At 43.3% G+C, this 16,439-nt stretch overlaps 2 protein-coding genes across 3 annotated transcripts in view; one reads left to right on the forward strand and one right to left on the reverse strand.

Annotated features, from left to right (window-relative positions):
• dmd (dystrophin) overlaps positions 1 to 11,877 on the forward strand; it is a 316,485-nt gene extending 304,608 nt beyond the window's left edge. The window contains exon 74 of one of the 2 annotated variants that reach the window (XR_014872316.1): positions 11,753 to 11,877. The gene's annotated coding sequence lies outside the window, so the exon portion shown is untranslated. Of the gene's footprint in view, positions 1 to 9,921; positions 10,035 to 11,752 lie in introns of those variants that run through there. The other variant, XR_014872315.1, reaches the window with a different exon arrangement.
• On the reverse strand, positions 972 to 16,137 carry gtf3c3 (general transcription factor IIIC, polypeptide 3). Its single transcript, XM_085151047.1, has 19 exons — positions 15,866 to 16,137; positions 15,637 to 15,709; positions 14,801 to 15,111; positions 14,607 to 14,730; positions 14,280 to 14,471; positions 12,405 to 12,570; positions 12,112 to 12,259; positions 11,539 to 11,710; positions 9,467 to 9,567; positions 9,217 to 9,388; positions 8,815 to 9,017; positions 7,967 to 8,068; positions 4,911 to 5,043; positions 4,596 to 4,821; positions 4,456 to 4,510; positions 3,876 to 4,011; positions 2,286 to 2,410; positions 2,061 to 2,213; positions 972 to 1,963 (listed from the first exon to the last, which is right to left on the reverse strand). The coding sequence occupies exons 1-19, from the start codon at positions 15,956 to 15,958 to the stop codon at positions 1,841 to 1,843; spliced, it is 2,808 nt and encodes a 935-aa protein (XP_085007173.1). The 5' UTR covers positions 15,959 to 16,137; the 3' UTR covers positions 972 to 1,840.
• Between the last annotated feature and the right edge of the window lie 302 nt (positions 16,138 to 16,439).

Below are 16,439 nucleotides of genomic sequence, written 5' to 3' on the forward strand. Positions count from 1 at the left end.
TGTTTGTTGTTGAGTGCAATGTTAAAATAAGTTATTTAAAAAGTAAAAAATGATTTAATATATGAAGGCGACATGAGCAGAGAGCACAAACATGTTGAGGGATCGGCGGTGTTAGTTCAGAGAGAGTCAAAGACGAATGTGAACACTTAGTCTGCGCTTTGATTTCGTCTCGTTATACAATATTTGAAATTTTAAAACACAAAACACTATAATTCAGAAATATTTGTTTGTGTTTCTTGTTTCTTTCTTTTGTAGTACTTGAAAGTGAATCTATCCTTCATCAATTCACTCTAAAAAAACAACAACAAAAAAACTGTTTTCACGATTTTAGTCCCAATTGGGGTTTTTTTTCTTACTTTGTCTAATGGAAAATATTGCAGTGGAGTATTTTAAGTTTGTGTGATTTCCAAAGGTAACCTTCTAAATTTGGTTGCATTGATCTGTTCAAGAACTTCCAGCATTTTCAGCTGCGTGCATGGAAAGGCTAACAGCAGTGAAAGTAGTGCAAAGACCAACCAGAGAGCACCGCAGACATCACTGACCACAGATATCAAAGTGACTCATTTTGAAAAGCAATTTTTTATTTAAAGAAAATTTAAAAAAGATATGAAATGTATCTTGCAGGGTAATAGCATCTGTGAGAGGCATCTACTGTATGAAATTGTGCCAATAGAGAGTTGATCTAACAGGACAAAACCATCCAACACAATTATTGTTGATGTAGTTCGACGTGGATGATGCTGCCTACATCTGGCCACAGATACACTTTGCAGTCTGCCAACGGCGAACCATACTGAGCCCATTAGCAACAAATGGGCTCCACTGCCTGCGTTGCTCCTCTGAAAATGAAGAGCTTAATTCTATTCACATTTATTTAAAGGAAGGAAAAATACTCTTTTAATAGAAGAAACCTCTGGCAGAACCGGCCAACTGCCGTGACTGGTTTAGGGTGAGAGAGGGAAGGCAGGATAAAGACAGAGTGGTGTATAAATGCAGACTTTAAGTTTAGGCACGCCATCTGGGCCTCCCTCTTCTTTCTGCTGAAGGATGGTTGTCATCGAGGTGTGCTGCCTCAGGTCTTCAGCACTCTTAACGTGTTTTGTTACAGAAGCTGCAGTTGGAGACTTCATTCCCCCTTTTCTCTCTGCATTGAGTCATATCTGTTATTAACCTCTGTCTCTCTTCCACAGCATGTTTTTATCCTGTCTTCCTTCTCTCACCCCAACCAATCACAGCAGATGGCCCCGCCCCTCCCTGAGCCTGGTTCTGCTGGAGGTTTCTTCCTGTTAAAAGGGAGTTTTTCCTTCCCACTGTCGCCAAAGTGCTGCTCATAGGGGGTCATATGATTGTTGGGTTTTTCTCTGTATGTATTATTGTAGGGTCGACCTTACAATGTAAAGCACCTTGAGGCGACTGTTGTGATTTGGTGTATAAATAACATTGAATTGAATTGAATTTTGACATTTTATACATGATTCTGAGATTTGATTTATCCTGTTGTCAGCCAGCAGGGTGGATCAGTGGCTAACACTTTGTATTTCTTTATTAAAATAAACGAGGGGTGTTCTAGGGTAATTTGTATAACAGCAGATACACTATAGGTCTTTCAAAAATAATACAACTGAAAGATCCAGTATTAGTACATGCCTCAAATGTTATCAGACACTGAATACAGAGATAAATCAGCACAAATGTAGAAATGACATACGCCACACAAAATGGTAAATATTTACAGTTTTTAATAAATAACACTTCCTGAATCCATTTCATGGGCGTTTAGTTGGTAGAAATAAGGTCACATTTCTAATGAAGAAGAACCAGTAAAGACGAGTGTGCATTTTCAAATAATGCAGTGTGTGTTCAGGAGGTATCTGGCCTTTTCCACCGCACCGCTGGCCTGATAAATGAGTGACAGGTTGAAGGCAATCTCCCTCCTCAGATCAACCTGGTCACCGGGGATGCCCTGCAGAAAAAAGAAGAAGACAAAGGGACAGAAAAACAGTCAAACGTTCATCTAAAGGCTACGTTTGCACTGAGCAGCAAGTTGTGTTTTTACCCACCTCCAGTTGTTTTGCTGGTAGTAAAAGCGCCTTTTGGTAGTAATGCAAAGCCAAGTGTGTGAGGCCCATCTGGTGCAGCGCTCGGCCAAGGTTGTACATACTCTCTTGACACTCTCCACGAAGCTCTACGTAACGCCACAGGAAGGAGAAACCCTGAGAGCACATGTTGGTTTTAAAAGAACAGCCTACAGGACTGAACTGTGCACAGAAACAAACAAACTCTACCTGCAGCACCAGCGTGTGCCGTTTAGCCACAAACTTCTGAGATGCCATGTGGAAGAAGGTGAGACCCACAAACAGGCTGTGCAGAGGATTGCTGGGCTGAGTCTGGAAGGCCTGAACATACTGACCTGCAAACACATCCAGTGTTTGAAAAATGTACGACTGTGCAAAGTGGACCAAGTGTGAACATCATCCCTAAACCCTTAAACCGCGTTCCAAGTTATTATGCAAATTGTGTTTAAGTGTCATAAAGATTAAATAAGTTGTTCTTCAATAAAAACCATGGATGGATTGTGTCTCAGGACTCAACATATGAATGAAAAAGTATCTCTGCTGCTGAAAAGTGTGAAATAGTTGACGCCTTGGACACGTAATGAGATATTTCACAAATATTTCAGCGTGATCACTGTCATGTTAAGAGATGTGTGAGTCAGAGCACACATGCACGTGCAGGTAAAGGCACAATGATGAAGGTTTCAGACAAATGCATCAGATTAGCAGAGCAGCTGCTAAAAGGCCATCACAAAGCAGCAAACACATGAAGCTGCTGGTGCCTCTGGAGCCCTGCAAACATCAGCTGTAGGATCCTCCAGAGACCTGCAGTTGTGCATAAACCACCTCTAACCAAAGCTCACGAGCAGGAACGGCTGCAGTGGGCCCAGAACTACAAGAAGACTCATTTTCAAACAGTGTTGGTCACTGATGAGTGCAGCGCAGCCCTGGATGGTCCAGATGGATGCAGAGGTGGATGGTTGGTGGACGTCCCAACAAGGCTGCATCGTCAGCGAGGAGGTGGAGTCGTGTTTGAGCTGGAATCACGGGGAGAGAGCTGGTCGGCCTCTTTAGGGTCCCTGAAGGAGTGAAAATGAGCTCTGCATGTGGAGTTTCTGACTGACCACTTTCTTCCATGGTAGAAAGAGAAGAACTGTGCCTTCTGCAACACAACCATCTTCATGCAAGACAACGCACCGTCTCATGCTACAAGCAACACCTCTGCATCATTGGCTGCTGTCGGCATAAAGGGAGAGGAACTCATGGTGTGGTCCCCATTCCTCCCTGACTTCAATCCTATTGGAAACCTTTGGAGCATCCTCAAGCAAACAGATATGAGGGTGGGAGGCCGTTCACATCCAAACAGCAGCTCGGAGGCTATTCTGACATCAAGACATTCAAGTAGAAACTTTCCAAAAACTCACAAGTTCCTTGGATGCAAGAATTGTGAAACTGCCATCAAATAAGGGTTCCTGTGTTAATGTGTAACTTGAGCTGTTAAGATGTTTCTGATTTCAGTAAATATGATCTAATGCTGCAAATTCAACAAATGACCATTTTCAATTCTCTACAACCTGTAAAATCTTCTGAAACTCTGTGTGTGTAATAATTTGGAACAGAGCGTTTCAAGTTTTGTATTTTTGAAAAACACTGTTTTCATTGTTTTGTTCAGTAACGTTTGAATTTTACTCTAATGGCTGATGACTCAAAAATGATGCCGACTGTCATTTGAATCGACTATTTAGGAAAAACAGAGAAAAATATCATAATAATTTGGAACGCGGTGTATTTCAACAACTTATGCGATTTGTGTGCGAGTACCAAGAGCATGTTTGAAGCTCCCTGACACCATGGCGTTATGTCCGCAGAGAACGCAGAGGGCGTGGTTGTCAGGATGTTTAAACAGCATGCGCAGACAGAAGCGATGGTGGCGCTGGTGCTGCGACGTTATTGTCAGCTGCAGAGAGTTAAAAAACAAACAAAACAAAACATCATTTGTTTACAAAATCTTTCCACCAAATTCAGGAAATCTATGCTTTTGATTGATTTGAATATTTAGTATTACCAGTAAATCTTCATATAGACTATGACAATGCATCAGAGGCTCAAGGTTAATACATAAATCAACTGTGCAAAGAAGGTAAAAATGAAAGAGTTAGAATTCAAGAATTCAAGATAAGTGGTCGTCTCAGAAGAAAACAGGCACATTTTATGAGGACAAACTTTCCTACTTCTCATTAAGAAGTGCAGTGATGCATTTCCTGAATACAAACAAATACTTTTAAATATATTGAAAAGTTTGTCCTCACAAATGTGCCGCTTTAATTCCTAGAAAGAAAACAGTTTAGTAAAATAGTTGAGCCATGTAGTGCTCGTCTATTCTACCGACACAAAAGCAGACCTGGTTAAAAATATTCCAAAGCTGAGGCAGAGCCACGTTTTCCAACAGCATCAGTCTGTTGAGAGGAAAAACAGAGAAATGTTATAGTTATTATCATTTTGGCGTGCTCTTTATCCCAGGCCACGCCCACATGAATCTACCTGATGTAGTTATAGGCCTTGTAATAGTTGTGGTCCAGGATTGTGGCCGACAGGCCGATGAACTCCAGCTCTTTCCTCCTGGGCTTGTTGTCGTAGAACGAGTAGAACTCCATGGCCGAATCCACGAGCATCTCCGCCTCCTCGAAACGCTGCACCTCACACAGCGTCAGCACGCAGCTCAGCAGCAGCTGCCACCAGTCCTCTTTGGACAGGACGTTGGTTTTACCTGATGACAGTGACAAAGTGAAGTCCAGTGACCAGACCGACTACGGGTTCACCTCGTGGTCAAGTACGATGCAGACAAAGATAACGTACCAGTGTTGTCCAGATAGGCCGTTTCATGGTCAGCGATCTCCGGCAGCATGTCTTCAACCTTCACGAGCCTCAGGTGATTCTCAGCTGACACGTTTACAGAGCTCACACACACCTTAGCTCGCTGCATGGCCACCTATAAACATGCATGTGTTACACACCTTTGAATGACTCGCAGGGCGCAATGAAATGTGCGCAACAACAAAAAATGGAGCATTTATTTGTTCAAATTCACTCACAGTAACCTCATTGTTGAGAAGAATTCTCAGTAAAAAAAACTACAGTAGAAAGCCTGGTCTTATCAACTTTGAGATGTTTGTCCTTCATAAAATAACTTGAATGATAAAAATGTTTGTTAAGAATTCAGCTGAACCAACAGTCAAAAACATCCAAACTGGTAAAAATCCCCCTTTATTTATTCAGGAAATCTCATTCAGATTAAAAATGTATCGTCATGAGCAGAGATGGGCAGTAACTCGTTACTGTAATCCGATTACTTTTTTCAAGTGAAGAGTAAAGTAAGGGATTACTATTGCAAAAACGGTAATTAGATTACTGTTACTTTCCCGTAGGAACGCTGCGTTACTGCGTTACTAAAACCGTGATTTTTTGCGAGAATGTCTCATGACAGTGACGTAAGCGAGTGTGACGTTCGTGACAACAGCTGTGTGCAGATCAACAATGGATCATATATCGAGTGCAGAGAGAGTATGAGCGTGCAGCGTTTAAAGCGTGGAAGTACTGACCTTACTTTGAGTTTGATTCCATAAAAAGTGACAAAAACATTAGTGTCCGTTGTGCGTGGGAAGAAAACTTCTTTTTACAGCGAAAAAACCCCTAAACTTCCAAACAAGCACCGAGTAGCTACGACGTAATGGGAAACTCACAGAGAAACTCGCGGATTCTTCCACTGACCGCTGCACACCTGCACCAGGGTAACCCTCCGCCTACCCCACTCCTGCTTTACAGGTGAAAATAGAGCAACAGGACCGCTAGTCTTTGACTTTATTTATTTTCTGCTGTGTTTTACTTGCATCTATTTGAAAGACTGAGTGTAAACACACAAAATATTTTATTTTATGTGCTGGAATGTGCAGAAAATAGGTTTAAATGTTAAACTAATTTCTTCCAGTCAGAGAATGTTGCAGATAATTAAATGTTTGCTTGATGCATAAAGTTAAAAGATTAAAACTAATAAAACAAGTTTTAAAAAGAGACTTTTCCATTTGATTACATTTTGTATGATGATTATGCAGAAAAAGTAGAATTGGGCTGAAAGATCTATCACTTTATCACCTATTCAGGTTGTAAATCATGTTTTTAAAAAGCAACTAAGTAACTAATTACTTTTGAAAATAAGTAATCAGTAAAGTAATGGGATTACTTTTTGGAGGAAGTAATCAGTAATTAGTTACTGATTACATTTTTCAAGTAACTTGACCAACACTGGTCATGAGGGATCTGGCCATGAGGATGGCAACATTTAAACATAAACATGTTGTCACAACAAATATTCCTGATCAGACACAATTACATATCAAGAACAACAAGCCACCAAGAAAAGTGTCAATATCACTGACAGACTGAAACACTCACAGTTCTCCTGGTAAGTGCATTAATATTGTTGGTATAGTATATATTTACTTATTGATCCTATCCCAGCTGTCATAGGGCGAGAGGCGGGGCACATCCTGGACAGCTCGCCAGTCTGTCGCAGGGCTCAGAGACAATCATTCGCACTCACATTCACACCTGTGGGCAATTTACACTAATCAATGAACCTGTCCCCACAAACTGCATGTGTTTGGACTGTGAGAGGAAGCTGGAGGACGCAGAGGGAACCCACGCGAACACGGGGAGAACACGCAAACACGGGGAGAACACGCAAACTCGGGGAGAACACGCAAACACGGGGAGAACACGCAAACACAGGGAGAACACACGAACTCGGGGAGAACACGCAAACTCGGGGAGAACACGCAAACTCGGGGAGAACACGCAAACTCGGGGAGAACACGCGAACACGGGGAGAACACGCAAACACGGGGAGAACACGCAAACTCGGGGAGAACACGCAAACACGGGGAGAACACGCAAACTCGGGGAGAACACGCAAACTCGGGGAGAACACGCAAACACGGGGAGAACACGCGAACACGGGGAGAACACGCGAACACGGGGAGAACACGCGAACACGGGGAGAAACACGCGAACACGGGGAGAACACGCAAACTCGGGGAGAACACGCAAACACAGGGAGAACACGCAAACTCGGGGAGAACACGCGAACACGGGGAGAGCACGCGAACACGGGGAGAACACGCGAACACGGGGAGAACACGCAAACTCAGGGAGAACACGCAAACACGGGGAGAACACGCAAACTCGGGGAGAACACGCAAACTCAGGGAGAACACGCAAACACGGGGAGAACACGCAAACTCGGGGAGAACACGCAAACTCGGGGAGAACACGCAAACACGGGGAGAACACGCGAACACGGGGAGAACACGCGAACACGGGGAGAACACGCAAACTCAGGGAGAACATGCAAACACAGAACGACCTGATGGTGAACTCGGGCCCTTCTTGCTGTGCAGCAACAGTGCTCACCACTGTGCCGCCCTGTTTACTGAATTATGAATTATTAATGCAATAACTCAGCTGCTGATGCTAACTAGTTAACATAGTTTACGTGTCAGGTACATTAGCTCTGATCCAGTCGAAGCAGCCGAACGTTCCTCCTGAATTCAAAGCATCCAAGCAGTTCTGCAGTTTTTCAAAACTTCTAAGATCATTTCCTCTTTGGTTTCACTGACACTTGGCTAGACTGCACTTTGACTCTATCAGAGGAAAAAGCACTCTTTACAGCAGCAGTATGAATAAAAACAAAATATTTGTGGTGGCCATCTCTCAGCCTCCTGTTGTATCAATCTGAACTGTAGCTTCGTTTTAGAGTTCTCACATTCAAACGTATTCATGCTGCCCGTGCAGCAGGGTGACGACGATCCCCCGTCATGAACGGCTGACGGGTAAAAAGCAACCGTAAAGTGGTTTACCTTGAGGAGCATCGAGATCATAGTGATCACAGTGTCCAGGTAGTCCTGCATTTTCCCCTGTGTCTTCAGGAGCGTAGAGCGATGGAGCAAAAGCTTTAACTCCTACAAACACAGAGACACAAAACCAGTTACCAAACAAACGCCAAACACAGAGCATTGACCTACAGCACAGCATTCCACAATGCTGCAGGTGATGGTTTTCCTTTTCCAGCTGGTAACCAGACTACGTGTTCTTGACTCTAATCTCAGCTCAAGTCTGGAACGCACAGAAATCTCGTGTTTAACCAGAATCCAAGTAAACTATGAAAGCAGGTCAAATGCTGCAGGTCAAACACGCATGATTACACTGTGAGCTCTAAGGAGTCGTGCATTAAACAATGAAGCAATGAGGGGGATGTGGGCAGGAAGTCATTTGCTCACTCTGCATCATATTACCACTAACAGTTGGTAACTAACTACCAGACTCGCCAGGCTCCAAATACCGATCCAACTCACTATTGTGTTCTCCATACCTAATGGCTCACGTCTAAGTTGAGAGAAGCCAAAAGTGGCGCCCTCCCACTTCACATCACTACACTATCTCACCCATTGTTGCTTGAAGTTCCCAAACACATTCACTTTCCGTGGTCTCTGGTCTCTGATTACAGCTTCAGTGGGGACGCCCCTTTATAAGGTGTGACTGTCAGTGTCTCCTGACAGGACAGAGGTTTGCACTCCTTTTTCCCCCTTTGGTGTTACCAGAAAACGTCCATGACCTCTAAAAACCCTCCATGACTTTTCAGGAACATTGTAAATGTGAGATAATGCAACATGACGTGATACTGGAAAAAGCAAAAACAAAAACCTGCCTTTTGTGCGGCTGAAGAATCGTGTGCTAGTACGTTGCTATCATACATGGACTCCAGCGCCTTAAGAGCACAATCCATGCGGCCCAACTGTTGCTGCAGCGTGGCAAGCGAGAGCCGGGCCTCCAGGTGCTGCGGAGCCATCTCCACCACCTTGGTGTAGCTTTCTGCTGCTGCCTCCATGTGGCCCAAAGCCTTCAGACACTCTGCAGATGACAAAGTAATAAAAACACATAACAGTGGTTTTCTTTTTCCACGTCACACCTGACGTGAGACCTCATTTAAGGTCTTCTCTGTTGTTTCACACATGCAGAATATTCAGGATGGAAGATGAAATGTCTTTTTAGTCTAAGTTTGCAGACACGCCTCTTCCTTTAACATCATTTCCTTGTTTGCTGGACCTACCTGCGTGCCGCAACCAAACAACAGCCAGGTTGTACTTTTCAGAGACGACGAGGGCAGTGAGCAGAGGCAGAGCAGACATGTACCTGCCCTCCTCCAGATACGCTTCACCGACATCCAGGTACAAGTCACCGATCTCTTCTGGACTCTGCTCCATCAGTGTTGAAACTAAGCCCTATAAGCAAGAAGACTCTAACATTAAATGATCTTTCATTAATAATCTGAGCTCTGTATGTTTTTAAGTCCTGTTTACCTCGGTGGGTGTGTAGACATGCAGGTGTATGAAGCACACAATTAACTTGGTCCTCAGGTCCACTGGGACGCTGTCTGGTACCTGTACATCCACAATTTCACCTGGAAACAGCACACAGCGACCAATCAGTAAAAAGAGTTCCCCAAAGACTCGGGCAATGATTCTTTCACGTCACTGGAGGATGTTTGTCCCACTCGTCCTTGAAATTAGAGGTTTTTAAGACTGAATATCCTATTTGAAGTCATGCCAACGTGTCTCAGCAGGATTGCTGCCAGGTAGGGCTGCTCAATGAATCGGATTTTAATCTCGATTTCGATCTGGGCTTTCAACGATCATTAAACATGACTGAGCCGATTATTAGCCCCTCCCTCGTGCTTTACTCTGGCGCTGCTCCGTGTGGCAAATCGAGCGCACCTCTCTGCATTTCGAACACGTGTCACAACAATTAAGAACAGAGGTCTCCAACCTTTTTTGCGCCACGGACCGGTTTATGCCCGACAATATTTTCATGGACCGGCCTTTAAGGTGTCGCAGATAAATACAACAAAATAAAACTAGCACCGGTACCGAAAAAAAGAAGATGTATTCATAACATACGTGAAAAGACCCAGGAAAACAGAGTAAACGATAAAACCGATAAAAACCCTGAAAACTATACATTTCACACCTGAGCCTCAACTCTCGCGGCCCGGTACCAAACGACTCACGGACTGGTAATGGTCCGAGGCCCGGGGGTTGGGGACCGCTGATTAAGAGGACCGAGGGAAGCTCGGAAAGCTCAGCAGAAGTTATTTGGAGAGGAGAGTGACGCTGTTGGTTGAAAAGAGGTAAAAAACTTCAGTGGTTGGAAACATTATGGGTTCAGAGTCAGACGTGGATCAAGTAGACACAGTGTGTAAACTTTGCTACAGTGTCGTAGCTGCACCACAGAGCAACACTGCAAAGTTCACTAAACAGATGTTTACATTTTTCATTTATTTTTATATTGCAAACATTTGCACTGTTATCAGTATTTGCACTATTTTATATTATTTTTTAAAGTCATTATTCAACACATTGTTATTGTTAAATAAATATCGTCAAATAATCGAGATCTCAGTGAAAATAATCATGATTATCATTTTTGCCATAATCGAGCAGCCGTACTGCCAAGCGTAGCATCCAGCCTTTTATGTTACAATGATAGATGGTGCTAAACAGAGTATATCTATTTGTGTTAACAGTAAATCACCTTTATTCTTAATCAAAGATCAAATGAAAGCATAAGTTTGTTTAATATGTGGAAGGAAAAGTTTGAGTAAAGAAAATGTTTTAATGTCTTTCTGTGCGTGGACGTGAAATACTGTGGACAGACAGAAGATGTGATTCCACCCCTCATTAAATAATTCTGAATATAAGAAATGTTGTCGAGTATGTTGCAAGTGTTAAACACACGATCACGATTTACAGGTGATTTTGCTGATATAAAGCGATCGCTGCAAACATCTGTTCAAGTGTCTTTTGAGATCACAGAGTGTTTGAGTGTGAAAATATTTTGAAAAACAACAACATCTAAACACATCCTGTTCACGCAAAAGAAGTCACAACGAACGCTCATTTTTGAAAGTGTCCTCATCTTTCTACACTTCCTATAACACGTCATGAAGGCTATGAGAGTTCTTCATATGATGAATAAGCCACGATGAGTTTGAATCATCTTGTAAGGCGACCGTGGCTCAGGGGGTTGGGAAGCGCATCTGTAACCGAAAGGTCATCGGTTCGATCCCTGCTCTCTCTGTCCTGGTCGTTGTGTCCTTGGGCAAGACACTTCACCTACCGCCTACTGGTGTTGGTTGCCTACTTGTTGGCCAGAGGGGCCGATGGCGCGATATGGCAGCCTCGCTTCTGTCAGTCTGCCCCAGGGCAGCTGTGGCTACAACCGTAGCTGCCTCCACCAGTGTGTGAATGTGAGAGTGAATGAATAGTGGCATTGTAAAGCGCTTTGGGTGCCTTGAAAAGCGCTATATAAATGCAATCCATCATTATTATTATTAATGATGTATTGTGTAGCGCCTCATGTCGTTGTAACTCACCGTTCTCCTCTGCTGCAGTTTGTTCTTCCTTCTGTAACTGTGTCCCGTCTGCATGTTGCTTCTCCTGGTCTTCAGCGCTCTCCTCTTTAATCTTCTCTTCTTGTGTTGGTGGAATAACATCTGAAGTGGATTCACTTCTGACCAAAACGATGCCTACAAACTGCACCAAGACCTTGGAGAGCAAACACACAGAATGTTTATCCATTTAAATCAGCGGTCTCCAACCTTTTTTGTGCCACGGACCGGTTTATGCCACACAATATTTTCATGGACCGGCCTTTAAGGTGTCGCGGATAAATACAACAAAATAAAACTAGTACTGGTACTGAAAAAAAGAAGATTTATTCATAACACACGTGAAAAGACCCAGGAAAACCGAGTAAACGATAAAAATGATAACAAAACAACGCTAAAAAATGATTAAAAACCCTGAAAACTATACATTTCACACCTGAGCCTCAACTCTCGCGGCCCGGTACCAAACGACTCGGGGGTTGGGGACCGCTGATTTAAACCGAAAACATATTTGTTCTCAGTCTAAATGGCAATAAAGGTTTTTCCACAGAGACCCACCTGCAGGGCCTTGTTGTACTGCCGGTTGGTGATATAAAGCTCAGCTGCCATGTTGATAAAGTCATCACTGACCAGGTCGGGGTGTCGTGCCAAAGCTTCCTCAATCACACTCAGAGCTGAGGGCAGGTCACTGCTTTCATAGTAACTCCTGAACACGACCCACACAAGCAAATACTGATAACTGAACTGTCGAGGTGATAATCCAGGATCAGATGGTACGAGGTGACAAACGAGAACATAGTTTATGTGTATTTCAAAACACACACCATACCATGTCAGTGTGTGTCCCTTACTTGGCCATGTCTTTGGAGAGCTGTATGAAGTGCTCTCCATCCTCCAGCGGCAGAAGTGACAGGATCCTGCGGTAGCCGTCCATGCACTGTTTGTGCTCTCCCAGGCGCATCTGCAGGCTGCAGCGCTCCCACAGAAAGCGCACGTTGGTGGGATCGTACTTGATAGCTGTGGAAATGGAGCAAGGCTTGAACCTAGAGAAGTATATAAATAATAACCAGCGCTTCCCTGTTTGTTTCGCAGTGGTGGCTCATATTCTACAATTCAACGGTATGAGAAACACCAACAATAGAAGGCGCAGTAGCGGCCATTTTTAAACTGCAGATTTGTCAGGACGTGACTGTTTTCTGTGGTACAAAGTTCACAGACACGTTTCAGATTTACACGTTGGACTTGTCTGCACTAAAACAGCTCGTCTCTGGATGAATTTGACAGCTCAAGTGGTACGCAGGACTCATCCAGAGGAACACCTGTTCCCATATTTAAGACCCCACACAATCCCTGACTATCAAAATCGTCGACGACTGATTTAATAGTCGACGCGTCGTTTGAAGCTTTGTAAGATCACAAAAGACGCAGGAATAAGTAGTAGGATTTAAGAGTGTAATAACGGACTGAAACAGAAGATGGCAGCACTGCATGTACAAGGATGCCAGCTGCCGTTAAACCCCGAAGAAGAAGAAGAAGCTGTGTCCCAGAATTCATAGCGCAGCCCAGCTCAGTTTCCAACAATGGCGGCAGCTAGTTAGTTTTAATATTACTCTTATTATTCTTTCTGGGTCACAAAATAAACGTTTAACATATTTTCAGGCGAGAATGTAGCTGTGTAAACCTCAAATATCTGCTCAGTTTATCAAGACACCACATATTTTCAAAAGCGCTCCGACGTTTTCGGAGACGTCTGTTACCCACTAGCTCGATAGCTAGCCGGGGGCTAGGCTAACTAGAGCCGTGAGAACACCGGACTCCGGCAAATCGTTTTCAAACCCACCGCCGTCTTTTGCTACTCAGGTTAAACATGATATATAAGTCACTTAGATAACTTAAAAATGTTATTGTTTGGCTTTTTTCAGTATTTTATTTGTTCCTGAGTAAATCGGTTTGGCTGAGATTAAAGTTATAGTTTTTACACAGCTGAATAAACGTCAAGCAGACAGCTGATTATCAGAAGTGTGAGATGCTCGAGAATTTACTCCGGTGTCCTGTTATATTTTAGATAGCAAGGAGTTTATTAAACTTCACCGAAACAATCTGCAAATTTCATTAAAATTTAATAAACTATCATCTTGTCTTTATTTTTAGTTAGCACATACCTTAAACACTTAAAGCTGTAAGCTAATGATAGTTATATAAGAGCAGATGCGGCTGGTGCAATAAGCTGTACGTTTTACGTCCAATGGATGATGATCTGATTAGTCGACTAATCGCAAAAATAATTGGTGACTAGTCGACTATCAAAATAATCGTTTGTGGCAGCCCTAGTTCTTGTGCTGTTCGATCAGAAACTGTAGAGACAAACACACTTGATGTGTGTTACTTTTATTAGTTCATTTCTCACCCCCTCAGGTGATTTATTACTTTGCATGGCTCTTCCAACTGCAGCCTTAAGCTAAGTAAACCCAGTCTGAGAGTTTGTGCTGCAGCAATCAGCCTAACTACCGACTGAGGAAATTACAGGGCTTATTACTGCAGCATAAATATAGCTGTAGTAGTACATATCACAAGGACCATGGGATTGCAGTACTGGCCCTGCAGTAATGAACATCCACTTTAACACAACAGGCAGGGACTGTGTTGTTCAACAGTTCCACCAACAGACAATAAACAGAGTGAATTTCCAGTGGGAAGTGATGTGTGTCTCTCCATGTCACACTGACCTTTGCTGTAGCAGATGATGGCTTGCTGGATGTTGTCCTGCTCCAGAGACATTTCAGCCAGTCTGATCCACTCCTCACAGTCCGAGGGGTTGAGGTGGGCAGCGATCAGGCCAAACTGCAGCGCTTTGCTCATGTCCTCTTCATCCTCATAGATCATAGCCAACGTGGAGAAAGGCTCATACGCCAGAGGAGCTGCGGGACAAAGGGAGGAGAGATTTTAACTTTTCATAGTGTTTGAACACTAACTGGCACACAGACGAACCAAAGTCAGTGTCAACACAAACAGCGAGTGATTATATATATATAATTATATAACCCACTCCGTACCCTGTCTTATGATCTCCATACACATCAGGATGGCGTCCTCTTTCTCTCCTCTTGCATAGCGAATGTTGGCTTCTCCCATCAAGCCTCTCAGAGCCCGGGGCAGCTTGCTGCCATGACGACGCCCCTGTTCACATAGTTATATATTAACTAAGAACTGAAAAACTCACCCAGGCACGACCGTCCTCCCTTCTCACCTTCATCATCTTCTTGTTTTCTCGATTCAGCTCCATCTCCAGTGCAAACACATCTCCTACAGTCACATCTTCTGCCATCTCTTTAGCTTTACTCTTCTTTCCCTGTTGTCTCCCCACTTGTCGTGGCCTCTTCCCGATCTCCTCTGCCTGCAACTCTTCTTTGTCTGCAATGTAATCCTTATCATGTGCATCATCAACATAGCTCAGGCTGTCCTGCTCTTCCTCCTCCTCATCCTCTGAAGATTGTGGTTCAGCAGTTTCTCCTAGCATGGAGGCAAAGGCCAGCTGGACTCCTGGGCTAACTCCATCCTCTGAGAAGATAGGAAAGCTGGCTTGAGTAACATTACCATACTTTGCATGCAATCCAGGATGGGAATCAAAGTAAGCTGACCCAGTTTTTATAACCAGTCTCCGACCAAAACAATCGCTTTATGAGCAACACTCACTACTTTGTGGACCCTTAAGAACAGTAGTTATTATCTGTCATTTTTATTGATGTTGATATCAAATAAAAGGCAGTTTCAGACATTTTAACTTGTCAAAGTAGGAAAATCACAAGAGAAATTCTGACCTGTTCAAGAAGCACGATAAAGGCTAAATAGTCCAGAACTAAAATCTATTAGTTTTTCCATTAGAGGAAAGATGATGGCAGCTTGGTATTTACATTTGGTGAATATGTTCATCCAGTTTTGATGTTCCAGTGATTTTTAAAACTTTGTTATATTCCTAAAACCATGACAATTACAATACACTCGCTCATGGGATTCAGTGTCGCTATCTATCGAAAGAAGGGTCCATTATTTACATTTCCAGAGCCACTGACAGAGAGAGATTACCGATCTTCGTTGAGATGAGTCCGGACGTCGAAGGGAGCTCAGCGTCTTCCACATCTTCAGCTACCTCCCCTGACTTAGAGAGGTCAGAATAAAGGAAGTTTGTAATTGTATGTCAATGAAACGACCGTCCACACAAGTGGAGCACAAGTCCAAGTGATGTTGAGGAGTGATACTGCCTCAGCTAGTTACCTAGATAGCTCACAGTTACTGAACTAACAACATAACTTACCTTGGCTTTCCGCTCGTCTCTCCTTCTGTCGAACTCTTCAAACGTTATTCTACCCTCGAGGTAATCTATGAGCTCATTACTGAAGCCAGACATGTTTCCCGCCACTTCAAACGAGCTGTCATATAGTTTACGGACACATAAATCACGTGTACGACACTGTACATGCAATACGTGACGTCTGCTAGCACTCTAAACTCAGACTGTAGCAAAAGTCAACATTAAAAGAAACTAACGTGAAACGGCAACTACGTGATCCTTCAAAAACATCCGGGTTAGCGCTCTCAAAATAACAGCACAGGAAGTGCTGATTGGGCCATACCAAGTGCCGTTTTGTCATGGGGAGGATAGTTAAATAATTCATTTTAAATTATGTTTCTTTCCTTTTGTTTCTGAATTGCAGTTATGCTTAAAATACAAAGCACAAATGTTCAGTATTATTAATCTAAAATAACCGTAAAACTAACTGTTTTTGTTTCTTTGTGGTCAGATGATTTGTCAGTATGTGTGTTCCCTGATGTGGCTGCACTCCCTCCCTAGAAAACGAAACATTTCCGTTTGTGTGAGCTGTCATGTT

The sequence above is a fragment of the Neolamprologus multifasciatus genome, chromosome 23, assembly GCF_963576455.1.
Source record: "Neolamprologus multifasciatus chromosome 23, fNeoMul1.2, whole genome shotgun sequence".
Taxonomy (NCBI): domain Eukaryota; kingdom Metazoa; phylum Chordata; class Actinopteri; order Cichliformes; family Cichlidae; genus Neolamprologus; species Neolamprologus multifasciatus.

Coding starts and splice junctions, on each gene's coding strand:
- gtf3c3 (XM_085151047.1), bottom strand. CDS start 15,958: ATGTCTGGCTTCAGTAATGAGCTCATAGATTACCTCGAGGGTAGAATA. Junction 14,472..14,606: donor TATGGAGATCATAAGACAGG/GTACGGAGTGGG, acceptor TTTGTCCCGCAG/CTCCTCTGGCGTATGAGCCT. Junction 12,260..12,404: donor CTCTCCAAAGACATGGCCAA/GTAAGGGACACA, acceptor GGTCGTGTTCAG/GAGTTACTATGAAAGCAGTG.